The sequence below is a fragment of the Brachyistius frenatus genome, unplaced genomic scaffold (assembly GCF_029030835.1).
Source record: "Brachyistius frenatus isolate BFR_SWC_R1_liver_20210118 unplaced genomic scaffold, ASM2903083v1 Contig_467, whole genome shotgun sequence".
In the NCBI taxonomy this organism is placed as follows: Eukaryota; Metazoa; Chordata; class Actinopteri; family Embiotocidae; genus Brachyistius; species Brachyistius frenatus.
In genome coordinates this window covers 58,207-84,800 of record NW_027211066.1, presented here as the reverse complement: position 1 = coordinate 84,800, position 26,594 = coordinate 58,207, and the positions used below count along the sequence as shown (strand labels likewise).

Here is a 26,594-nt window from a genome sequence, read left to right as displayed (position 1 = left end):
TCCTTTTTTAGCTGGACTTTGTGCAATTAAGAGGTTAAAAGTTAAAAAGAGTTCAGTTATTTTAAGAGGCTGTTTTTAGAGACATACACTCCTTAAACTAGGTGGTGTCAGGCACCCTTTATCTTCTATTTACTTACTTGTCAAGCTTTTAGTCTGTTAATTTTAAATCCCCCCCTACACACATCAACTGAACTCAGTAATCAATAGTCAAACACGGGATCAGAAGTGTGAGTATCGATCAGTCACATATTGTGACGGTCAGGGCTGAAATGTGTATCATGTGACTGAGTCTGATGTCCAACAGACTGAACTGGGACGTATTGATCTCTGATCGGAGTGTATTGATCCTCTCTGACTGATGAACCAACAACATTTATTCTGTTCACAGAAGAAACCTTCAACATATTGACGAGCCCACATCTGGACCCGTCAGCTGATCGATCACACCGGCGCACCGGTGGTGATCAATAAGTCTGAAGACTTCCTCATGAAGGTTATTGATCCTCCTGCATCATCGTGCTGCGTTCAAGAACACTGGCTGAACTTATCCACCACATACCCATTCAAATATAGCCTGAGTCACGATGATGAAATATGAATAAAAAAGTTATTTATTCAGGAAAATAATTTTTTTGTGTACAAGAGATAGAAAATATTCTGGTAATACAAATATATAAAGATTAAGTCTTAAGAGTGACATCATTCAGTCGTCTCCTGCAAAAATAAGAATCAAAGATGTTTTTGCTCTTGGACGTTTCACTCAGAGTGTGAGGGGAGGATCAGGTCTGGATCAGGTTTCTGTAGGTATGGATCAGGTCTCTGTAGGTCTGGATCAGGTCTCTGTAGGTCTGGATCAGGTCTCTGTAGGTCTGAATCAGGTCTGGATCAGGTCTCAGTAGGTCTGAATCAGGTCTCTGTAGGTCTGAATCAGGTCTGGATCAGGTCTCTGCGGGTCTCTGTAGGTCTGAATTAGGTCTGGATCAGGTCTCTGTAGGTCTGAATCAGGTCTCTGTAGGTCTGAATCAGGTCTGGATCAGGTCTCTGTAGGTCTGAATCAGGTCTGGATCAGGTCTCTGTAGGTCTGGATCAGGTCTCAGGGTTCAGACTTGGAAAGACACTGCAGTCCCGGCAGCCTCCAGCGGCGGGCACTGTTCTGGATCCTCAGGTCCAACCAGTCCTGCTGAGCTGCACCGAGCGCCACACTGGAACACAGAAGACAGACAGCTGAGCTCATCACCCTGTCAGCTGACACGCTGCTGCTGCTCCGACGTACCTGGGAGCCAGGTAGGGCTCTGCAGGGGTGGAGGGGTCCACTGGAGGGAGGTCAGAGGTCACCGCTGAGGGATCAGTCAGATTCAGCTCCTCCCCCTCCAACCTCAGGTTGGTAATGCTGCTCCCCACTGCAGCATCCATGCTGTCCCTGCTGCTGTTGGCTGGACCTGAACAGGTGGACGGACACACACACACACACACACACACACACACACACACACACACACACACACACACACACACACACACACACACACACACACACACACACACACACACACACACACACACACGGAGTTAAAATGTTCTGCTGGTTAACAGATCATCAGACAGACGTTTGTCCGCCCTGAGTGTCTCATGAGAGGACAAACTGGGATAAAGACCTGCAGGACAGAAAGAACTATCTCTGAGGACGAGCAGCTGCTCAGTAAAACAGATCAACGTGTTCAGCTGTTGATTTGAGGTCGATGTTAGAATGATGATCAATGCGTTCACAGTGTTCCTGAATGCAGCGCAGAGATGCACACGGCACAGCAGGAACATACGAGTATTCCAGGTTCCATCTCTAGATCAACATCAGCACCACCTGCCTCATACATGACGCTCACTGAGCCATGTGACCTCATCAGGAGGAGGAGCCACAGAACACCTGCTCTTCACCTGGTTTGTACAGAGTGAGACCGCTGTTGTGTTATTGAGGTTAGTGGGTCTGTGTGTAACTCACAGCAGCGTGTGAAGGCTTCCCAGGATCTGGACTGCAGGTACGGTTTATTCTGTGGCTGCTGGAGAAGACAAACCACTGCTGAGTCCATCTGCTGAAACACCCTGCAGACACACGCATCATTACATAATCATTACATCTTTACATCATCATCACCACTACCATGACCACCATCACCATCACCACCACCATCACCACCACCATCATCATCATCATCATCACGACCACCACCATCACGACCACCACCATCATCACCACCATCATCACCATGACCACCATCGTCATCACCACCATCGTCATCACCACCACCATCATCACCACCACCATCATCATCACCACCATCATCACCACCATTGTCATCACCATGACCACCATCATCACCATGACCACCATCACCACCATCACCATGACCACCATCATGACCACCATCATCACCATCATCGTCATCATCATCACCACCACCATGACCACCATCATCACCATGACCACCACCATCATCACCACCATTATCACCACCATTGTCATCACCATGACCACCATCATCACCATGACCACCATCACCACCATCACCATGACCACCATCATGACCACCATCATCACCATCATCGTCATCATCATCACCACCACCATGACCACCATCATCACCATCATCGTCATCATCATCACCACCACCATGACCACCATCATCACCATGACCACCATCGTCATCATCATCACCACCACCATCATCACCATGACCACCATCACCATCATGACCACCATGACCACCATCATCACCATCACCATCATCACCACCACCATCATCATCACCATTACATCATCATCATCACTATCATCACCATCATCATCACCACTATTACATCATCATCACCACTATCATCATCAGCATTACATCATCATGTCAGCTGGTCTGAGCTCTATCAGCAGTTTGAACAATGATAATATTTTATATCACTGGTTCCTATTTTAATGTTGAGGATCGTTAACGGACACAAAACATCAGACAGGACACTTCATCAGCAGTTCGAGCTACGCAACAATCTCATGAACACTTGTTCTGACTGTGAACACAAGTTCTGACTGAATGCGTTCTGACTATGAACAAATGTTCTGACTGTATAAACACATTCTGACTGTGAACACATGTTCTGACTGTATGAATAAATGTTCTGACTGTATAAACACATGTTGTGACTGAACACATGTTCTGGCTGTATGAATACAAATCACAGCTTTGCTTTTCATCTCACTTCTGTGTGAGGAGGAGGAAAAGGGGAAGAATAGGAGGTAGAGGAAGAAGAACCAACGAAGAAAATATGGCCAGTGAAGGCAACACATTTGGATCTCTGCAGTCTGGGAAAACAGCTGCTGTTACAGCTCATCACCACAGGCAGCGCTACAGAGGAATGAGCAGAGATCTCAGATTGTTCGTTTAATGTAGAACGAACTCCTGCTGAAGGAACAAGCTCAACAGACAACTGGAGTTGGGAGCTGCAGTTTGTCATCAGGTGGTTTACAACAGAACACAGAAGACAGACTGATACCGGAGGCTGAGCAGTCGCTGGTGGAGGTCAGCTGACAGGCCGTATCGGTCCGACTGGATCATCTCTCTGATGGAGTCAAAGTCCTGCTTCAGCTGGAGGGCTCCCTGCACACTGAGGAGACACATAGACAGCTGCATTACATCCTGACAGAAGAGTGGGACAGGTGGAGGGAGCGAGAGGAGTGCGAGACAGGTGGAGGGAGCGAGAGGAGTGCGAGACAGGTGGAGGGAGCGAGAGGAGTGCGAGACAGGTGGAGGGAGCGAGAGGAGTGCGAGACAGGTCGAGGGAGAGAGAGGAGTGTGAGACAGGTGGAGGGAGGAGTGTAAGACAGGTGGGGGTCACTGCAGAACTCTAAAACATACCTGAACTTGATCTGTTGTTTCACGATGTGTTCCATCCACGCCTCCATGAATGCTGTCGTGGTTATACTCAGAGCTTGGACTCGGGCATCATCAGATAGAGGAGCCACACCCTCTAAAACCTGACCAATCACAGTCTGAGCTGCCAGAGACGCATACTCGCTGGGACTGCTGGGAAAACCTGCATGCCAACAGAGACACTGTTACCGCTTCGGAAACCAAAACCAAGCTTGTTGCCCTCTGAGCTCAAGTCTTTTCTCTGATGTCCCTGAAATCTTCTTCCACAGGGTGGAACCTTATGGTGGTGGAGGAACCACACGGTGTGGAACAGTCTCAAACTGTGTCTCAAACTGTGTTTCTAACAGTGTCTCTAACAGCGTCTGCGTCTCTAGTGTCTCTAAAAGTGTCTCTAGTGTCTCTAACAGCGTCTCTCGTGTCTCTAAAAGTGTCTGTAGTGTCTCTAACAGCGTCTCCAGTGTCTCTAAAAGTGTCTGTAGTATCTCTAACAGTGTCTCTAGTGTCTCCAACAGCGTCTTTAACAGCGTGTGCGTTTCTAGTGTCTCCAACAGCGTCTCTAACAGCGTCTCTAGTGTCTCTAACAGCGTCTCTAGTGTCTCTAAAAGTGTCAGTAGTGTCTCTAACAGCATCTGTAGTGTCTCCAACAGTGTCTCTAGTGTCTCCAACAGCGTCTCCAACACCATCTCCAACAGCGTCTCCAACAGCGTCTCTAACAGTGTCTCTAACAGTGTCTCTAACAGCGTCTCTCATGTCTCCAACTGCGTCTTTAACAGCGTCTGCGTTTCTAGTGTCTCCAACAGCGTCTCCAACAGTGTCTCCAACAGTGTCTCCAACAGCGTCTCTAACAGCGTGTCTTAGTGTCTCTAACAGCGTCTCTAGTGTCTCTAAAAGTGTCTGTAGTGTCTCTAACAGCGTCTCCAGTGTCTCCAACAGCGTCTCTAGTGTCTCCAACAGCATCTTTAACAGCGTCTGCATTTCTAGTGTCTCCAATAGCGTCTCTAACAGCGTCTCTAATAGCGTCTCTAGTGTCTCCAACAGCGTGTCCAACAGCGTCTCCAACTGCGTCTTTAACAGTGTCTGCGTTTCTAGTGTCTCCAACAGCGTCTTTAACAGCGTCTGCGTTTCTAGTGTCTCTAACAGCGTCTCCAACAGCGTCTCTAACAGCGTCTCTTACAGCGTCTCCAACACCGTCTCCAACAGCGTCTCCAACAGCGTCTCTAGTGTCTCTAACAGCGTCTCTTACAGCGTCTCCAACACCGTCTCCAACAGCGTCTTTAACAGCATCTGCGTTTCTAGTGTCTCTAACAGCATCTTTAACAGCGTCTGCATTTCTAGTGTCTCCAATCGCGTCTCTAACAGCGTCTCTAGTGTCTCCAACAGCGTCTCCAACAGCGTCTCTAACAGCGTCTCTTACAGCGTCTCTTACAGTGTCTCTCGTGTCTCCAACTGCGTCTTTAACAGCGTCTGCGTTTCTGCTGTCTCTAACAGCGTCTCCAACAGTGTCTCTAGTGTCTCTAACAGCGTTTCTAGTGTCTCTAACAGCATCTCCAACAGCGTCTCTAGTGTCTCTAACAGCGTCTCTTACAGCGTCTCCAACAGCGTCTCCAACAGTGTCTCTTACAGTGTCTCCAACAGCGTCTTTAACAACATCTGCGTTTCTTGTGTCTCTAACAGCGTCTTTAACAGGGTCTGTGTTTCTAGTGTCTCTAACAGCGTCTCCAACAGCGTCTCCAACAGCGTCTTTAACAGAGTCTTTAACAGCCACTCTAGTGTCTACAACAGCGTCTTTAACAGCGTCTGCGTTTCTAGTGTCTCTAACAGCGTCTCTAGTGTCTCCAACAGCGTCTCTAACAGCGTCTTCAACAGCGTCTCTAACAGCGTCTCTAACAGTGTCTCTAACAGCGTCTCTAGTGTCTCTAACAGCGTCTCTAACAGCGTCTCTTACAGCGTCTCTTACAGCGTCTCTTACAGCGTCTCTAACAATGTCTCGAAGTGTCCTGCTGTCCATCAGCACCGTCTCTCTACAGTCTGAACTCTGTGATGAGGTGCTGCTCGGGTCAATCGGTACCAGTACCAGTCCTGTGTCCAGGTCTCCAGGGTCCAGCGGACGGCATGGTCCGTTCAAAGATGTCCCCTGACCTGCGCTTGCAGTCGCTGGAGAAGATCTTCAGCACCAGACATGAGAAGCTCTGATGGACAGAGACAGACAAGACCACACGTTCAGATTGGAGCAGTATCCTATGACAACAGGTCCGTCTCTGTCCTCCGTCTCTCTCCTCCAGTCTCTGTCCTCCGTGTCTGTCTCTCTGCTGACCAGCTGGCTCTGTTCTGATCATACTGGATCAACTTCAATGAAACACAGACTTCATTCATTGTCTTCAAAACACAGTGGAGACATGAGGAGGAGACGGACGTCTGGATGGACCTGTTGTGTCTGTTGTGGTGTGTGTGTGTGTACCTGCAGATCAGAAACAGATCGGTCCAGAGTTTCCAGCTGTTGTCTTATCAGCTGCTGACGGAGCGACTGACGGTCAAATTTCCTCACCAGAGACTTGGAGTGGAGGACGATGATCTCTAGAGAGTCCCTCAACATCTGCAGGGACAACACACACACACACACACACACACACACACACACACACACACACACACACACACACACACACACACACACACACACACACACACACACACACACACACACACACACACACACACACACACACACAGACTGTGATCTGATGATGAGGACAACGAAGAGACAGCAGACGTGTCCTCTGACTGGTGTCTGTCTGTGATGTCATCCTCTGATCCGACCAATCACTGTGCTGCATGGGAAACCTACTCTGAGGTCTCCCTGTGAGACCAGCAGGAACTTATTGAGGCTCCATGAGGACAGGAACTGGTATGCCTTGGACATGACCCAGACGGTGGACAGCTGCACCGAGGACAACACCCGGCTGAGAGTGAGTCTCCGTAGAGTGAACCAGGAGGGGACGGGGCTACAGGAACCTGCAGGGACAGAGAGAGGAGGCGGGACGTTGGTCCAACACTGATTGTGGTTTTCCTCCTCACAGAATCCTGAGGAGCTGAAGGAAGGCATGTCAATCAATCCCAGTCTGTGTGGGTCCACAGGAGATCCATCTGAACATGTTCCAGACATCTTTCCTCCTCTGTCTTCCTCGATCATTCAGCAGGATCAACTCAAACTCTGCCTTGTTTCTGATTGGTTCTGTTGTTTGTTCTTGCCCCGCCCCTCGGCTGCCATTAAAATGTGTGCAATGTTCTAAGTGAGTCTAGGCAGGAATAAAGATCAGTGTTCAGAGTAAAGCTGAAAATGTTCCCATCACCTGAGGAAACACCTGCACGTGTAAGTTCTTGGAAGACGTTAGCAAAGTCATCAAAAGTCACATGACTCGGATGAAGTAAAACAGTTTTATCACTGATGTCAGGATGACAGTGATCTGAAATCTGATACACTGCAGCTCCCATCACCATCAGGATCAATCAATCAATCAGGATCCATCAAGATGGAACAGTTGATCAGTTGAATGCTTTTAAAGGAACAGCGCAACTAAAAGAAGCTCCAGCAGAATAATACAGATTTAAATCAGCGTGAATGACCCTCCAGATTATTAAATGGACTGTTAGGTTCTGACCCGGCCGCCTCCTTCTGTTGGTTCTGAGGCCGCTGCAGGTCAGTTCACTGGATTCATTCAATGGCATACTGTTGGTACCTGCAGGGGGAGGGGCTACTGGGGGCACAGTGGGAGGTGGTCTCAGGTCCAGGTGTTATGAGCAGACGTGTGACATCATTCATTGAACCACGTGATGTCATACATGAAGCTGTGGGTGTTCTCACCTGACCACATGCTGTTAGTGTGATGGCAGATCAGGCATGACAGAAGAGGCGGGGCCAGCAGCAGGAAGTGTTCCATGGTCAGTGACATCATCACATCTTGCCGACATGTCATCATGATGCTGCTGCCTTGATTTATAAGACACTTATCCTTCAGAGACGACCCTAAACTACTACACATCACTGAGGACAGACAGAAAGAGAGACACAGACAGAAGGATTTATGTTTGTAATAACTTCATGTTTCTGTAATTTAATACTGAACACTGATTATTAACATTCAACGCGTGTGTGTGTGTATACAGACCAGAGTCCCAGTGAGCATGTGCTGTAGTGACCAAAAGATACAGACTAAAGTCCTCCAGCAGAGTTCTGAACTCCTTTGGAACCAGACCTGAAAAAACAGAAGCTGAATGAACAGGTGATGACATAACAGTGATGATAGAACAGCTGACGATAGAACAGTGGTGATAGAACAGTGGTGATAGAACAGGTGGCGATAGAACAGGTGATGATAGAACAGTGATGACAACAGTGACGACAACAGATTTCAACCAGACAATCATAGCTCCGCCCCCTGACTCTGGATTCGTCTGTCAGGTGCGTCAGACAAACGCTCACACTCGTGTGGAACTGCTGATGTTGATTAGACGTTACCACCTCTCACGTCGCTGCGCTGCGTTCATATGACTGAACTTATTGATTACACTTGTATACGATATTTATTTGTTGTAAAAATCTGATTGAGTCTCAGTGTTGTGGTTACTTGGTGTGGTTACCTGTCGGGGGGGCGTGGCTCAGCCTCTGCAGCACCTGGAAGCAGGTGTGCGTGTCCTGGAGGTTGATGCTGGCTGCAGTGTGTCCTGCTGCAGGGACATGCAGCTGCAGCCACAGGGCTCTGCTGCACAGCGTCCACAGCACGCTCCGGTACTGGTCCAGTAGATCAGCCAACAGCAGCGACTGACCCAGGTCCAACCGCTGGACCGAGTGAGGCCCAGAACCGTCTGTCTCAGCCAATGTCGGCTCCCCGTCTCCGTCCTTCTGAAAGGCCGAGCTGAAAGACACAGACCGTGTCTGAGTGTCCCCGTCAGAGACAACACGCCACCAGAACCACAGAACCAGAACCAGTCCCAAAAGCCATCAGAACAAATCCACCTTATCAGTGGGTCGGATCTTACTGGTTCTGTTTCAGCGTTTATAGATCTGTTCATGTTCAGACAAACACTGAAAGTACAGAACATGAGTCAATCGGACCTGAGGCAGAACCACACAACGTACAGGCCCAGAATTTACAGGGATATTTTGGACTTTCTAACATGCACGTATTCTGACCTGTTGGTGTCTGGTTTTGCTCTTTCGTGGTGAGGTTCTTCCTGGTTCAGTTTCCTGCTAGCACGATTCGGTTCTGATGAACCTGGAGCAGCCTCTGTGGTTCTGGTTGGGCCCTGTGGTCCGGTTGGATGTGGTACCAGTAGGTCGCTGGAGGACACCAGCAGCTGAAAGAGGAGCTCCACGGAGGACAGACGAGGGGCTGAGGGATGATGGACCCCGTCTCCAGGAAATGAGACGGGCTGCGCCGGTTCTACACTGGTCGTTCGGTCCATGTCGGGTCGGACGGAGTCCACAGGGTCCACACTGGTCTGCGTGAGACCAGTTGGGTCTTTTTTAGAACCCTGTTCACCGTGGAGGACAGAATGGGGCGTGGCTAAAACAGGACAATGGTGAAGGCTTGTATTGCAGGTGTGGCCACCAGGTGGCAGCAGGGAGGGGCGACTGAGGGAGGGGACAGGACAGGACAGTTGGTAGGTGTGCTGCAGGTGCTCCCAGGTGCACCCAGACCTCAAGGCAGAGACTGCACACCTGCGACAACATGCGGAGGCCTCCTGGAGGAGGTGGACCCGACACATGTCGCAGCTCTGTCCAGAGGCCCAGTCGTGCAGCTGCTTGGCTGCAGTTTCTGCGTGATGCACTGCCAACGTCACCATCAGCTGTTTGATTGAGAAAGTCTGAGTCTTTCTGGTCTTTGGAAGACCAAGATCCAGAGTGGAGCGATGGGCTGGCTGTAATACTGCAGTCCTCAGCTGGGAGGCGCTGTTCTGCCCTCGCTGCTCCTCCACCGCCTGATTGTACAGCTCGGTACCGGCCAGAACATCTTCCAGAACTTCTTTTGGCACAGAGTCCAACTGAGTCTGAGCTACAGCAGACACACTGGCACACACGTAACGATCTGCCAGAACCAGCGCCTGCAGACCCAGCAGGTCCAGAGTCTGCTGGATCTGCACCAGCAGCCCGCTCTGCTCCACCAGTACAGGTCTCAGATAGGGGTCTGAATGGACTTTGGAGAACAGACAGGACCAGTGGTTCAGATGGACCTGAAGCTCCTGAGTCAGAGAGCTGAGACCGACCCGGAATGGAGTCTGGAAAAGAGAGTACAGGTCAGTACCAACGAATCGGACCGACAATAAGACACGTTAATGCTCCAGAGACAGCCAAAAATATCACAACACAGCCCACAAAGTTCTGATCTACATTCAAGAACTTTCACAAAAAGTCATGAAGATAATGAAGTGAACAAACAACTGCTCTGTCCCCTGACCCACTGGAACATCTGTGTCCTAGTCTCCAGAGGACAGATCCCCCTGAGCTGCTGAACCATCAGGACACTCACCAGTTGACAGTGAAATAAGATTTGGCCGTAGTTCCGGTCAGATACACTAACACACTTTTCTTTTCAAAGTGTTTTCATGTGAATCCTCTCCCGAGTTTGATTGGTCCAAAATGTTGGCACAGATATCCACGTTTCCACAGTAACACTGTTTATAACCAAATAACCAATGCCCACAGAACTACACTGAACACTGCAAGGACGAAGAGCAGCCCTCATCCTCACCTGCTGCTGCACCAACAGACGGCTCAGACTGGATATGTAGGCAGATGCCAGGCGAGCCCTCTTCCAGTACTCATGCATGAAGAGCAGTAGGGCTCGCTGCTCCAGGAGCCTCCACAGTGCTCTGAAGGAGGAGGAGGAGGAGGGTAGCAGGAGGACACATCCTTCAACTGGAAGTCCTTTAACACAGGCCTGGTTGGAGGTGAGAGGAGGAGAGCACAGAGTTGGTGTCAGAGCAGCTCACATGATTTAATTCATTATGAAAAGCTCTTTTTAAAAATGATTTCCTAGCAGAAACAGTCTTATGTTTGTTTTTTCTTCCTTTACTGCTCATACAGTTTGGTGTCAGAACAGCGCCTCCTGGGGACATATCCTGAGAATGAATTTAGAAGTTCACACCTGTCACACATCTACTGCAGTCCTTCATGCACTGGTGTTCACTGAATCATAGTAAAGTGAGAGCTAAAGGCTAAAGCTAATCTAATGAGATGATTCTCATCATGCCATCCTGTTTTCAAAGATCTCCTCCAGACACGTTTCAACATGGACATAAAAACTTCAAAGCTCGTCTCCTCCGTCCCATTAAAACACCAGAATCCGTGAATGTGAGGTTGACCTGCGGGACACAGACGTCTCCTCCTCCTCCACGGAGGCTTCAGGTTTCCACATCCTACTTAAAATGCGACATGCAGTGAGCTGCGAGGAACTCTCCCCCTGCAGCAGAGGAAATCTTGTCATCAACCCCTGGGATTCACCTGGGGAGACCCCGTCTGTGTCCCAGTCACCAGCTGCCACTGAGGTGCCACAGTCAGAAGAGCCTGTTGCAGCCGCAGGAGCCACGCAGACGACCGCGACACCAGGTTGTGAGCAACCACCAGATGCTCCTCGTGGTCGGTGTGGCTACGACCGTGGAACGGCCATTTGAGACCGGGGTTAAAGGTCCTGAGCAAAACCTCAACTCGCTGCAAGGAGCGGGAGATGGACCTGTGAGACCAGGAGCCTAGAGGGAGAAATAGAGCATTACCAAGGAGATATTTAAATATGTGATACATGTTTCCAGAGGAAGGGTTCTGCTTGATGGTGACCACTGAATCATGTCAGCATTTATTTCATCATTTGATGCTGTCTGGTTGTGTTGTTAGTGGAGGATGAAGACCAAGACTTCATTGATGCAGCAGCTCTTTGTGGTGATGGACTCTGTCCTTCCTCCCTGTTGCTGACATCCAGAGAAGGTTTCAGTACCGTTGGTGTTCAGATCGTCGGTCAGCGTGCAGCAGCTACATCTCTGAAACAAACAGGGAAACAATCTTTAAATACGTTCTGCAGCTGAGCCGTGTTGATGACGACCACAGACCAGGTCCATCAGGTCCGAGACAGACCAGGTCCATCAGGTCCGAGACAGACCAGGTCCATCAGGTCCAAGACAGACCAGGTCCATAACAGACCAGGTCCTCACCTGATCCTTGTCTGGACAGGGGGACTCGGAGGTGTCCCAGTCTGAAACAGAGAAAACCATCAGACACACATCTCTGGATGAACACTCTGTGTGTGTGTGTGTGTGTGTGTGTGTGTGTGTGTGTGTGTGTGTGTGTGTGTGTGTGTGTGTGTGTGTGTGTGTGTGTGTGTGTGTGTGTGTGTGTGTGTGTGTGTGTGTGTGTGTGTGTGTGTGTGTGTGTGTGTGTGTGTGTGTGTGTGTGTGACCTGCAGTTTGTCCTCCAGAGTCTTGGAGTTGTTCTGATTCATCGCAGATAAACTGTGAACAGAAGATCAGATTAGACACCACCTGTCTGTCTGTACCTCCCAACCTTCTGTCTGTACCATCCACCTGTCTGTCTGTCTGTCTGTCTGTCTTTACCTTCCATCCACCTGTCTGTCTGTCTGTACCATCAACCTGTCTGTCAGCACCTTCCATCCACCTGTCTGTCTCCACCTGTCTGACTGTACCATCAACCTGTCTGTACCTTCCATCCACCTGTCTGTCTGTGCCTTCCACTTGTCTGTCTGTCTGTACCTTCCACCTGTCTGTGCCTTCCACCTGTCTGTCTGTAGCTTCCACCTGTCTGTCTGTACCTTCCACCTGTCTGTGCCTTCCACCGTCTATAGCTTCCACCTGTCTGTCTGTACCTTCCATCCACCTGTCTTTCAGAACCTTCCATCCACCTGTCTGTCTGTCTGTACCTTCCATGTGTCTGTCTTTATGTACTTTCCACCTGTCTGTCTTTACCTTCCATCCACCTGTCTGTACCATCAACCTGTCTTGTCAGCACCTTCCATCCACCTGTCTGTCTGTACCTTCCACCTGTCTGTCTGTATGCACGCAGACACCTGTGTCTGTAATATCCACCTGTCTGTCAGCACCTTCCATCCACTCATCTGTCTGTGTACCATCCACCTGCCTTTCTGTGCCTTCCACCTGTCTGTCTGTGCCTTCCACCTGTCTGTACCTTCCAAATGTCTGCCTGTCTGTACCTTCCATCCACCTGTCTGTTTATCCGTTTTATCTGTCAACATGTTGCCTTTACCTTCCACCTGTGTGTCTGTACCGTCCACCTGTCTGTCTATACCGTCCACCCATTTGTCTGTCTGTCTGTTCCATCCACCCGTCTGTCTGTCTGTCTGTTCCGTCCACCCGTCTGTCTGTCGGTTCCGTCCACCTGTCTGTCTGTGCCTTCCACCTGCCTGTCTGTCTGTAGCTTCCACTTGTCTGTCTGTCTGTGCCATTCACCTGTCTGTACCTTCCATCCACCTGTCTGTCTGTCTGTATGTACCTTCCACCTGTCTGTCTGTCTGTATGTACCTTCCACCTGTCTGTCTGTGCCTTTCACCTGTCTGTCTGTACCTTCCACTTGTCTGTCTGTCTGTACCTTCCATCCACCTGTCTGTCAGCACCTTTCATCCACCCGTCTGTCTGTACCTTTCATCCACCCATCTGTCTGTACCTTCCACCTCTTTGTCTGTCTGTGCCTTCTACCTGTCTGTCTGTCTGTAACATCCACCCGTCTGTCTGTGTGTACCTAATGTCTGTCTGTCTGTACCTTCCATCCACCTGTCTGTCTATCTGTCTTTACCAACCAACATTGTCTGTACTATCCACCTGTCTGTCTGTACCTTCCACCCACCTGTCTGTCTACTGTCTTTACCATCCAACATTCTGTCTTCACCTTCCACCTGTCTGTCTGTACCATCCACCTGTCTGTCTGTACCATCCACCGACACCAAACTGAGGACAGACTGCTGGACGCTGAGGTGACTCACAGCTGCCTCCTAATATAGAAGGTGGTATTACAAGATGGAGTTCCATTCTTACAAATTGCTCATTTAATCAACTGAATCAGGACCTAAAAGCAGAGGTCAGAGGTCATGACCCTGAATCAAGCCAGAACGAGAATGTCCTGTCCTACACAGATGGACATGTCTGACCTAAAGAGATGAGATGGACATTTCCTGTCCTACAAAGATGAGACGGACATGTCTGTCCTACAGAGACTGACATTCCCTGTCCTATAGAGATGAGACAGACACATCTGTCCTACAAAGATGAGAGACATTTCTGTCCTACAAAGATGAGACGGACATGTCTGTCCTACAGAGATGGCCATGTCCTGTCCCACACAGTGTCCTCTCTGTTTTTACAGACAGTATTAATGCAGCTTCAGCAGAAACGTCACGTGGGTCTTTCCGTTGTCCACCAGAATATTTGTCCCCGTGCACCACAGAAATGTCTTCCTGTCCCTGACAGACTGTCCTTTCACCTGGCGTCCTACAAGTCACCTGGTATGTGTTACCTGGACTCTGGGCTCAACTTCCGGGGAGGATTTTGTACTCCGCGTTGGACAGTGTCTATCTGTCCCTCCCTGGGACATCTCGTATCTTTCCTGTTAGCTCTGCATCTTGTCCGCGGTAATCTTCCGCAGCTGTTCCCGCAGATTGCACTCTATTAGCGGCAGCTGACGTCCATCCAACACCTGCAGTGACCAAGCAGCTCCTTCCTGCCTTCAGCGTCTCTGAGACGGCCGTTAATCCGCCGCTCTCGGAGGAAATCCGGTACAAATAGAACCGCTGCAGGCCGGAAACACGGAGGGAACTGCAGCCAATCAAGAGACAGCGTCCCTGGTTGTTATGGAATACAGGAAACGGCGCCTGCGCGTCTCTTCAGCGGGTTCAGACGGAAGACTCGGGACCAACAGTCCAGATCCAGAACTCATCTGATCCGCACTTTACACCGATGCAACAGCTCCTTGACATGCGCAAACGTGACGAAAACATCACGTGCTGATGGCCGTATTAAACCTGGTTCCCTGGTAACCACCAGCGATACCTGCTGGCAGGAAGAGGCTCGGGGTTTTCAGAAGCTGCAGTGACTTGAACTTATAACTTTTATTGTCACTTCTGATCCAAAATAACCTGAAACTTTTCAGACAGAACCATGTTTGAAGCAGTGTGTTTCAGTTTTAATTACCCAGAATCCTTAGAGAGTTAGCAGGACCTGATTTGTCAGGAAACCTCAGAGCTGGACAAAAAGAAGTGAAATGAGCAGATCAGCTTGTTCTCATCAGAGAGCATCTTCTCTGCCAGGAACATTTATATGTATATTATATAAACATATATATAAATATGTAAATATATATATATGAATATGGATATATATAAATATGTAAATAAATATATCTATATATGAATATGGATATATATAAATATGTATAAATATATATATGTCTATTGGCAGAAATGATGTACATATATATACGTAAACATATTTATATGCCTGGTCGATGTCTCCACATCATAAACTCTCCACCCACACATGTTTTAGACATGACACACAACCGTACTACTCATCCATTATCCATCCATCCATCATCCATCCATCTGACATCCATCATCCTTCCATCATCCATCAATCATCAATCATCAATCATCAATCATCCATCATTCATCCATCCATCATCAATCCAACCATCCATCATTCATCCCTCATCCATCCATTTGTCATCCATCCATCCATCATTAATCATCCATCATTCATCCATCCATCATCAATCCATTGTCCATCCATCTGTCATCCATCATCCATCCATCATTCACCCATCTGTCATCCATCCATCATCAATCCATCCATCCATCATCCATCCATTTATCATCCATTCATCATCCATCCACACATCATCCATCCATCCATCATCCACCATCCATCGATACATAATTCATCATTCATCCATCCATCCGTCATCCATCCATCCATCATCAATCATCCATCATTCATCCATCCGTCATCCATCCATCATCAATCATCTATCTGTCATCCATCCATCATCCATCCATTATTCATCCATTATGATTATTATTATGTACGGACTGGACAATGCTTCCCCAACAACAAGCCGTGGATCACCAGTGACCTGAAGGTGCTTCTTAATCAGAAGAAAGCAGCCTTCAGGTCTGGGGACAGGGAGGAACTCAGGAGAGTGCAGCGCCACCTGAAGGAGAAGATGAGGGAGTGCAATGACTTCTACAGGAGGAAGCTGGAGGCCAAACTCCAGCAGAACAACGTGAGGGAGGTGTGGACCGGTATGAAGGAGATTACTGGGTTCAAGGGGAGAGAGAGACAACCAGTGGGGAACCTGGAGAGGAACAACCAGGGGGAACCTGGAGAGGAATAACCAGGGGGAACCTGGAGAGGAACAACCAGGGGGGAACCTGGAGAGGAACAATCAGGGGGAACCTGGAGAGGAACAATCAGGGGGAACCTGGAGAGGAACAACCAGGGGGAACCTAGAGAGGAACAATCAAGGGGAACCTGGAGAGGAACAACCAGGGGGAACCTGGAGAGGTCCAATGAGCTAAACTGTTTCTTCAACAGGTTTAGTTCACCACTCTCATCTGTCTCCTCCACACCTTACACCTCCCAAACACCTCTGCTGCCTCCCTCCCTCCCACCTCTGCCCCCCCTGGTGAACTGCATAGAGCCCTCAATCTCAAAGGGCTCTTCCTCCATTGACACCATGACTCCCCCCACCCCCCTCTCTGTGACGACTGGCCAGGTTAGGAGACAGCTGGAGAGAATCCACCAGCGCAAGGCTGCAGGACCTGACGGCATCAGCCCCGTGGTCCTGAAGACCTGCGCCGTCCAGCTGGCTGAGGTCCTACAACACCTCTTCAACCTGAGCCTGAAGCAGGAGGAGGTCCCGGTGCTGTGGAAGAGATCCTGTCTGGTTCCAGTCCCTAAGAAGACGACTCCATCTGGCCTCAACGACTACTGACCGGTTGCCCTCACATCTCATGTGATGAAGGTGCTGGAGAGGCTGGTCTTGGCCCACCTCAGGCCGCTGGTGAAACCTTCTCCGGACCCTCTGCAATTTGCGTACCAGCCTCATGTGGGAGTGGACGATGCCATCATCTACCTGCTGCAACGAGCTCAGTCTCACCTGGATGGAACCGGTGACTCTGTGAGAATCACTTTCTTTGATTTCTCCAGTGCATTCAACACCATCCAACCACTGCTGCTGAGTGAGAAGCTGCGGGTGGTGTGGAGCTCCTCAGGGAACTGTTCTGTCTCCTTCCTGTTCACCTTATACACCACTGACTTCCAGTACAACTCAGAGTCCTGCCATCTGCAGAAGTTCTCTGATGACTCTGCAGTGGTCAGTGTATAAGGGATGGACGGGAGGAGGAGTCAGTGGTCGGTGTGTAAGGGATGGACGGGAGGAGGAGTCAGCGGACGGTGTATAAGGGATGGACGGGAGGAGGAGTCAGCGGACGGTGTATAAGGGATGGACGGGGGGACGAGTACAGGGCAGTAGTGGAGGACTTTGTGGAGTGGGCGGGAAGAAATCACCTCCTCCTGAACGTGGCCAAGACCAGAGAGATGGTGGTCAACTTCAGGAGGAAGACGACGGCTCCACAACCGCTGAGAGTTCTGGGAGAGGAGGTGGACATGGTGGAGGAGTACAAGTACCTGGTGTCTCCATGACAACAGACTGAACTGGAAGACCAACATCAACGCTGTCTACAAGAAGGGGATGAGTCGATTCTTTTTCTTGAGGAAACTTCGATCCTTCAATGTGTGCAGCGAGATGTTGGAGATGTTCTACCATCTGTTGTGGCCAGTGAACTGTACTTCTAGTAGTCTGCTGGGAGGGAGAGGTGGAGGGGGGGCAGCATTGGAGCCGGAGACACCAACAGACTTAACAAACTGGTGAAGAAGGCCGGCTCTCCAGCGGCTATCCATATTGGATAATCCTGACCACCCTCTCCACCTGCTGCAGGGACAGAGGAGGACGTTCTCCAAAAGACTCCTCCAGCTCCGCTGTCACAAGGACAGATACAGGAGATCATTCCTGATACAGGAGATCATTCCTGCCCACTGCAATAAGACAATAACTCACCTCTGGCAAAATCCATCACACAACAATAACACTGTTGTGTTTCTTGTTTGTTTAAATATATAAAAAAAAATAATAATGAAAAAAAAAATATATATATATACTGTACTGTAAATACTGAGCATTTTTATATTTAATAGTTTTTTACTGTTATTTTATTTCATTCCTCTATCTATAAATGCTGCTGTAGCGAAAGAATTTCCCCTTGGGGATTAATAAAGTAACTACCTACCTACCATTATCCATCCATCCATCCATCATCAGTCATCCATCATTCATCCATCATCCATCTATCCATCAATCCGTCATCCATCCATCCATCCATCATCAATCATCATTCATCCATCCATCCATCCATCCATCTATCCATCCATCATCCATCCGTCATCCATCCATCCATCATCAATCCATCTGTCCGTCATCCATCAATTTATCATCCATCCATCTGTCATCCATCCATCTATCCATCCGTCATCCATCCATCATTCATCCATCCATCATCAATCCATCCATCATACATCCGTCATCTATCCATCATCAATCCATCTGTCCGTCATCCATCAATTTATCATCCATCCGTCATCCATCATTCATCCATCCATCCATCCATCCGTCATCAATCATCCATCATTCACCCATCCGTCATCAATCATCCATGTCATCCATCCATCATCCGTCCATCATTCATACATTATCCATCCATCCAACCTTCATCCATCCATGATCCATCAATTTATCATCCAACCATCCATCATCCATCCATCTATACATTCATCATCCATCATTCATCCATCCGTCATCATCCATCATTCATCCATCCATTGTCCATCCATCATCCATCATTCATCATCCATCCATCCATCATTCATCCATCCATCCATTGTCCATCCATCTGTCATCCATCCATCCATCCGTCATCTATCCTTCCACCATCCATCCATACATCATCCATCATTCATTCATCCATCCATCCAGCCATCATCCATACATCTATCCATTTCATTACTGACTTACCTGCCTACCACACGTGTTTTCCTTTATTCTTTTGGGTTTAACTTTGTTTAAGTTTGAATAAAGTAGTTTTGTTTGACCTTCAATCTGCGTCTCCTCAGTTATTTCATGGCTTTTGGGGGCTTTAAATCCACATGAACCCTGAAAATACCTGAGAACAGTGTTTGTCAGTGAGAGCTGCAAAGAAACCCAACCTCTCAAAGCATTGTATGATATCTGCTGGTTAGATTGTATGCAAATTAAGTACAGACCGTGGTATTAAAGTGTGCAGTGATTGGATGTAGAAGGTTGTTCCTCTGTGATGTGCTACACTCTGAACTGATCTCTGCTTCAAATACACATCCATCGTCATGTTACCAGGTGGAGAACCTTGTATGTTAATGGAAACACAGAAGGGTCATACATTTGAGATTTTATTGGAAATAATTTGATTTCTTGGCTTTCAAACCTGTGTGTCATGGTGTTTCTATATGGGTCATTAATTTATGATTGGCACCTCTGGATGAGTGTCAGGATTCAAACTGACTTCTGTCATACAGAGTTCATACATGTTTAACACTGCAACATACAGACTACCATCATCATCATCATCACCACCACCATCATCGCCTTGAGCTGCCACACCTTCCCATCATGTGGTACCAACATTAAAGCACACTGGGATGTGACTCCTCCTCCACACGGTCGGTACTGTGGTGAACATTAGTGTTTGTTTCCATGGTCACAGACTTTGTCCTCATCTGTTCAACTGAGTCCAGCAGATGCGTTGAGCCTGAGGCAGGTCGTCTGATCTGTTGTTGGGACAGAGGTGGGTCATACTTCCTCTGGCAGCCTCCCAACCTGTCGACAAAATAAAAGCTGTTTAAAAGAAAGAACGTAATCACTTCCTGTCTGTGATGAACCATGAATATTATCATCATTATATGTTCTTGTGTAAAACTGTCCCTTCACTCTAAACACTGTAAAAGGTTGATGTTTCACAGGATGTGACCACATGAGCTCAGTCTGCCCTCCTGTTCTTTCTGATGGACAAACACATGATGATGTCACAAGGGGATGACCTTTGACCTTTTGGATATAAAACGTCATCATTTGGCCATCCCTGCTGTGAGGGAGGTTTTCAGCCACTGGGGGGCAGCAGCAGAGCAGTACCTCATTGGTCTGGAGTTTGTGAATAGAGGTCCAGTGACCCGTCTTTTTTCACTGGTTCTGGTCTCAGTGGGGCTCTTCAGCTGTGTGCTGCTGAGCAGAGGACCGAGTTTTCGTGAGGTGTGTGATCAGAGAGCAGAGAGAGGGAGCTGCAGCAGACACACCATCACCGCTGATATACAACATGTGATCAGAGCGGCTGGAGTATTTGTGGTGTTTAAATCTGATGCAGCTCTGAGATCATAAAAGCTGTCGTACTGCAGATAAATACCAACTGCAGGACACCAATGAAAGAAGTGAGCAATGATGAGCAGTGATGATGAGCTGTGAGAGGAACCATGTCAAACAAACTGTCATCATTTCCGTTTCTATTTGATCCTCTGTTTATTTCTGGTTTATCTCCTTTAATGTTCAGCAGATTTTCTTCTAGTTCACAGGAACTGTTTCAGGTTTGGTTGGATTTTGCTGCCCAGTTGTTTCAGTCTGTGGGATCAACTCTGTCGCTCACGTTTAAAATAAAGATGACTGTTATGATGAACCTCTCTGCTGCGTCTCCAGTGAGCAGCTGTTCACTGCAGTGAGCATCACAGCCAACCCTGAAGATGTGACAGTCGTGAAGAGGAGTCTCACAGGAACCCGTTCAGGCCCGGTACCAGCAGCTCCAGCCGAGAGACGCAGTCAGACACGACATGAGCAGAAGTTATTCAGATTTGGAAGGAAACACATGTTGTTTAGGTGAAAGCTGCTTCAATGTGACGAGTAAAACATCAACCATGTTGTTGAGATAAAAGAACTTCGAGCAGCTGAGCTCCATGATTCCAGGGTCACCCTTCTGATGGAAGCACACACGCGCACACACGCACACACGCACACACACACACACACACACACACACACACACACACACACACACACACACACACACACCCTCTGTCTCTCCACCAGCTGCTGCTGTCTGACAGGCTGATGATGACTGTGTTTTTTCCCCTCCTTGTTTCAAAGTATGTTGGAGCAGATGGCTCGGAGAGGCAGAGTGGGGGAATGTGCTGGAGAGACGGCTGGGGAATGTGCCAAGTGTGTGTGTGTGTGTGTGTGTGTGCACAGTGTGTGTGTGTGTGTGTGTGTGTGTGTGTGTGTGTGTGTGTGTGTGTGTGTGTGTGTGTGTGTGTGTGTGTGTGTGTGTGTGTGTGTGTGCACAGAGTGTGTGTGTGGTTTCAGTTCGCGTGCCTTCTTGCTGCCCTCTGCCCTTCATGGCGCCAGCTCCACTTCCCCTCCACTCTAAACATCTGGTGTCTGGAACTTTCAGAACACACACACTCACTCACACACACACACTCACTCACACACACACACACACACACACACACACACACACACACACACACACACACACACACACACACACACACACACACACACACACACACACACACGGCCAGCCAGCAGGGAAAAAGCCCTCAGCTAGTTTACATCTAAGAGCAACAGCGTAGTGTGAGGCTGAACACTGCGACTGTGTCTCACTAATGAAAACTCACTTTCACAACCACACAGCTCGTCATGTGATCACTGCTCTCATCCAGTGTAACAAACGCAGTGTCTCTCTGCTCCACATGAATTCGCACACAGCTGATGGATTGGAAAGAGACTGTAGCTGCATTTCTGGTATGGTAACAATGTCTCAGTCATGATGCAGTGAGAGACCTACTGATGCAGTGAGAACTACTGATACATTGAGAATTACTGATGCAGTGAGAACTACGGATGCAGTGAGAACTACTGATGCAGTGAGTACAACTACTGATGCAGTGAGTAGAATTACTGATGCAATGAGCAGACATACTGATGCAGTGAGAAATATAATGATGTAGTAAGCAGAACAACTGATGCAGTGAGATACCTGCTGATCCACTGAGAAGACCTGCTGATGCAGTGAGCAGAACTACTGATCCATTGAGGAGAACTACCGATGCAGTGAGTAGAACTACTGATGCAGTGAGTAGAACTATTCATGCAGTGAGTAGAACTACTGATGCAGTGAGCAGACATACTGATGCAGTGAGCAGACATACTGATGCAATGAGAAATATACTGATGCAGTAAGCAGAACAACTGGTGCAGTGAGAGATATACTGATGCAGTGGGAGACCTACTGATGCAGTGAGATACCTGCTGATCCACTGAGAAGACCTGCTGATGCAGTGAGCAGACATACTGATGCAGTGAGCAGAACTACTGATGCAGTGAGCAGAACTACTGATGCAGTGAGAACTACTGATGCAGTGAGAACTACTGATGCAGTAAGTAGAACTGCTGATGCAGTGAGCAGACATACTGATACAGTGAGGGACCTACTGATGCAGTGAAATACCTGCTGATCCACTGAGAAGACCTGCTGATGCACTGAGCAGAACTACTGATGCAGTGAGAGAACTACTGATGCAGTGAGTAGAACTACTGATGCAGTGAGACCTACTGATGCAGCGAGCAGACATACTGATGCAGTGAAATACCTGCTGATCCACTGAGAAGACCTGCTGATGCAGTGAGAACTACTGATGCAATGAGCAGAACGATTGATGCAGTGAGCAGAACTACTGATGCAGTGAGAACTACTGATGCAGTGAGCAGAACGATTGATGCAGTGAGTAGAACGACTGATGCAGTGAGAACTACTGATGCAGTGAGCAGAACGACTGATGCAGTGAGTAGAACGACTGATGCAGTGAGAACTACTGATGCAGTGAGCAGAACTACTGATGCAGTGAGTAGAACGACTGATGCAGTGAGAACTACTGATGCAGTGAGCAGAACTACTGATGCAGTGAGTAGAACTACTGATATACCGGGACTCAATATAAGCAGAGGAACAGTCTGACAGTGTGTCTGCCCCCACTTAAATCTGGCTACATGTTTTCACACATGCACATTTGAAGTGGAACACTGTAGACGGTCTGACGTCTGCACTGAGCGGTGTTCAGAGTCAGTTTTTATCAGAGCTGCCTCTCAGTCAGAGTTTACTGTGTAAAACTGCCTCTGACATGAACTCCAGCAGAAAGACACATCTGGAGGAACACTCTCGCAACACTGATTCCACCATTGCTACAAAGCTTGGTCACATTCACCTCCCTGCCTTCTGTTTAACACCAGTCTAGGCCTCATTAGGCCTCATGTTGGTCCATGAATGTCCACACATGCCGTGTGGTGAATACTAGAGGATGAGTGCTTCTACATACATCATACTGATGACACATGAACATGGATGTATTGTGCTGCATGAAAGAGAAGCAGGCTTCTTACTGAAACATGATCACATGGGAAATGATGAGTGAAGGCCTGATGCCTTTGGTTCTCTGTATCAGGTGTGTTCCATATAGTCCAGCCTCACCTTCCTTTTCTTGCTACGGCCCTCGGCCTGCAGAGTTCTGGTGCACTGCTCCACACACTGAGAGAAACTCAAACTGTTGTGGTCTGAGCTGTAGTCCTGCTCTGCTAGCTGAGCCAGAGACAGGATGTAGTTGCAGGCTATACGTAATATAGCCAGCTTGGAGAGCTTCTGCCCATATGAGTAACACGGCACCTGGAGAGAGGAAGACAGGAAATCAACCACGCAGATTTCTGACACGTTTGTTTGATACTGTAAAATGAGAAGAATGGGTGGGCTTACTTTAAGTGAAGTTGTGTTAAAATATAAACTTTACATTACATCTGTGTTTTGTGTTGGGAAGGTTGTGTGGTGTTTAATGTGAGTAGAGACCAGCTGGCATGTCGCCACAGTCGAACCGTCACAGTGTGCATATGCTTGTCTTGTACTGTCCATCCACTGTTGTGTGTGTTTGCAGAGGAGACTTTGAGTCTGACCTGCTTTCTCAGGGCCTCAAATGCAGCACTGATGGTGTGGACTCGGGTTCTCTCCCTGGCGTTGGCCAGAAGCCTCCTGGTCTGCTGGATGGCTTTGACCTCTGGAAGACGTCCGGGTCCATCAGCACTCATCCCGATCCGCCTCCTTGGAGACTCCTGAGAGCAGAGGACCAGAGAGACTCAGGTGATAGAACCCATTAAAAGTATGTCATTAGCAGGTGTTTCTGCATCACTGCAGGAAACAACAGAACCCAATGGCGGACGGTTTGTCACCCACATGTCACTCAGACCAAAAAGGCAGATCAATACTCTACCAAACCCCGGTATCAACCTTTGGACCGAAGTAGAGAACAATCAGAACCTCTTCTATTACTGATCAATCCATTCATTCATTGTTTAATTCATTTCATTCAGTGACATTTTCAAACATCCAACAACAAAGATGTGAACGTCATAAAGGAGGAGACGGAACAAGTCCCTGTTTGTTACTTCAAGCTAAACTATCTTCTGTCAGTTGGCTCATTGATAAACTGAATGGTCTGAACATTGATATTTCTCCGAAGAAAATCTCTGACAGGTTTCTCTCTTTGCTGACACTCCACTTATTTACCTTGGGGGAAGAGGCCTGTGGCTCCATGTGTTCGTGGCCTCGGGAGGGCTGGCAGCCTCTGGACCCGGACAGAGGCGGCTCCAGGGAGAAGGCCGGGTGGCTGGGTGGTGGAGACAGAGGGAACGTGGAGTGGAGGCCCAGTTTGAGTCTGTTGGACAGAGGCTGGGAGATGGAGGGAGGCCAGAGGGAGATCTCTGGGCTGGAGAACTGAGAAGCAGGTAACTGGGACACTTTGGAGGTGATGCCAGGCACGTTGACGCCAATTCTCATGTCTATGGCAGCGCTCTGAGCTGCAGCCACGCTGTCGTCTGGTCGACCTGACGGGAGCCCCGCAGTGCTGGCTGTTGCCTCCTGTGACATCATCAGCTGTCTGTGGAGAGGAGCCGGCCCGCCGACATGACACGCCTCATCTACCGAGTCCACATCGGACAGGTCCACGGGGAAGGTTGTCATGGTGTCGGGCTCAGGGCTGGTGAAAAGCCTTTTGGGCTCTCGCGACTTCCTCTTGAACTTCTTGTTGGTGCCTGGCACAGACATGAGGACGGGTTCTGTGTCCATGGACCTGCTCCAGGTGCTACTCAGAGGAAGAGGGTCCTTCATTCTGAGTCCAACTGACAATCGACACTGAAACTAAGCTTCGTGAACTTTGTCCTTAAAACTGATCAGAGAAATGATTTTATTCCACAAGGGTTCCGTTGCTGTGAGAGTGAACACGTCTGGAAAAAACACGCCTGCAGGTCCCAGCGAGGAGTTCAGAAACACACCATCTGAACCAGACAGCTCGAAGCAGCAGCAGACACTCACTGCTCTGGAGGAAGCAGACACTCACTGCTCTGGAGGAAGCAGACACTCACTGCTCTGGAGGAAGCTGCACAGCCGGCTTTCTTACTTGAACTTTTCCAGCAGCTTTTCTGAGGCTCCACTCTGTCTGCATCCTGAATAATCCACATCAGTACACAAAGCTGTGCAACATCTGCTACTCGGCACCGTCGTCGTCCCTCTGGATGGAGACGCTCACTGATCTCTACTGTTCTCACTGACTTTCAGTGGAGTTAGAGAGAGGAGAGAGAGAGGAGAGAGAGAGGCTCCACTCAGTCTGCATAGCAGTGCTGTGAATAACCCACACTACACACACACATACTACACAAAGACCCACACTACACACACATACTACACAAAGACACACACTACACACACATACTACACAGAGACACACACAGAGACACACTACACACAGAGACACACTCACAGATACACTACACACAGAGACACACTCACACCTACTGTAGTGGAGGACACAGGACAGTCTGGACAGATGCGAAAGTCTCATAAAGTGTCAAACATCCCAAGCACAGACTAACTTCCTCTGCAGCCCTCAGCAGGGGGCCAATCCCAAATCCAGGTCTTTCCGGTAGAAAGTTCCTATATCGGGCTGCCCACCGGGATGTGTGTCACTCCGTCACTGAGCGGGTTCACCGGGACACTGCTTCTGCAGAAATTTGTGATCCAGGTCTCAGAGGCAGCACACTGGTCCTCCGTGTCCCTCCGTGTCCCCTCCCGGTCCTCCGTGTCCCTCCGCTGGTCTGCAAACACAGATCACACAGAGGGCTCGTGCGCCTCCAACTCCACTGGCGTCTGACTGGCTGGAGCTTTCTCACACGCGCGCGAACACATGCACATGCACGCACAAAGAGACGTGAGTCTGTTTATGTGGAACAGTCGGGATGTCTCCTCGGGGAGCGAGAGTCAGGACAGCTCAGCAGCGCCCCCTGCTGGTGTACAACACAAGCACTACACACAACTCACTACAAACAACTCAATCATAAAGTCACTACACACAACTCAACACAAAAGTAACTACAAACAACTTACTACACACAAACTCAATCAACTCGATCATTAGACTGACTGTTGTAGATCATTT

The 26,594-nt window shown here is 48.7% G+C and overlaps 2 protein-coding genes and 1 long non-coding RNA gene across 7 annotated transcripts; 1 reads left to right on the top strand and 2 right to left on the bottom strand.

Annotated features, from left to right (window-relative positions):
* The first annotated feature begins 808 nt into the window (after nucleotides 1-808).
* Nucleotides 809-1,047, top strand: LOC138614201 (uncharacterized). The gene is made up of 3 exons (XR_011310237.1): nucleotides 809-825; nucleotides 868-899; nucleotides 974-1,047. It is a non-coding gene; the product is annotated as an uncharacterized lncRNA (long non-coding RNA).
* Nucleotides 1,048-1,088: 41 nt separating this feature from the next.
* Nucleotides 1,089-14,864, bottom strand: ccdc142 (coiled-coil domain containing 142). Of its 4 annotated transcripts, XM_069687483.1 has the most exons (18): nucleotides 14,446-14,745; nucleotides 12,362-12,413; nucleotides 12,117-12,157; nucleotides 11,903-11,945; nucleotides 11,416-11,660; nucleotides 10,664-10,852; nucleotides 9,106-10,190; nucleotides 8,553-8,827; nucleotides 8,081-8,167; nucleotides 7,777-7,956; nucleotides 6,760-6,926; nucleotides 6,373-6,507; nucleotides 5,989-6,103; nucleotides 3,900-4,077; nucleotides 3,538-3,648; nucleotides 1,997-2,097; nucleotides 1,274-1,439; nucleotides 1,089-1,202 (listed from the first exon to the last, which is right to left on the bottom strand). In XM_069687483.1, exons 1-18 carry the CDS (start codon nucleotides 14,521-14,523, stop codon nucleotides 1,094-1,096), a joined length of 3,357 nt encoding a protein of 1,118 aa, XP_069543584.1. In that variant the 5' UTR covers nucleotides 14,524-14,745; the 3' UTR covers nucleotides 1,089-1,093. The 4 variants fall into 4 exon arrangements, 3 of the variants coding, with proteins under 3 accessions (XP_069543584.1, XP_069543586.1, XP_069543587.1); XR_011310236.1 differs by lacking the exon at nucleotides 1,997-2,097 and having other exon boundaries at nucleotides 1,116-1,202; nucleotides 14,446-14,863; XM_069687485.1 differs by lacking the exon at nucleotides 1,089-1,202 and having other exon boundaries at nucleotides 1,282-1,439; nucleotides 1,997-2,054; nucleotides 14,446-14,863.
* A 4,570-nt stretch (nucleotides 14,865-19,434) lies between these two features.
* atoh8 (atonal bHLH transcription factor 8) lies at nucleotides 19,435-26,336 on the bottom strand. Of its 2 annotated transcripts, none has more exons than XM_069687490.1 (5): nucleotides 25,955-26,336; nucleotides 24,671-25,710; nucleotides 24,061-24,216; nucleotides 23,588-23,779; nucleotides 19,435-19,893 (listed from the first exon to the last, which is right to left on the bottom strand). In XM_069687490.1, exons 2-5 carry the CDS (start codon nucleotides 25,268-25,270, stop codon nucleotides 19,867-19,869), a joined length of 975 nt encoding a protein of 324 aa, XP_069543591.1. In that variant the 5' UTR covers nucleotides 25,271-25,710; nucleotides 25,955-26,336; the 3' UTR covers nucleotides 19,435-19,866. The 2 variants fall into 2 exon arrangements, with proteins under 2 accessions (XP_069543591.1, XP_069543592.1); XM_069687491.1 differs by having other exon boundaries at nucleotides 24,671-25,706.
* Nucleotides 26,337-26,594: the final 258 nt, after the last annotated feature.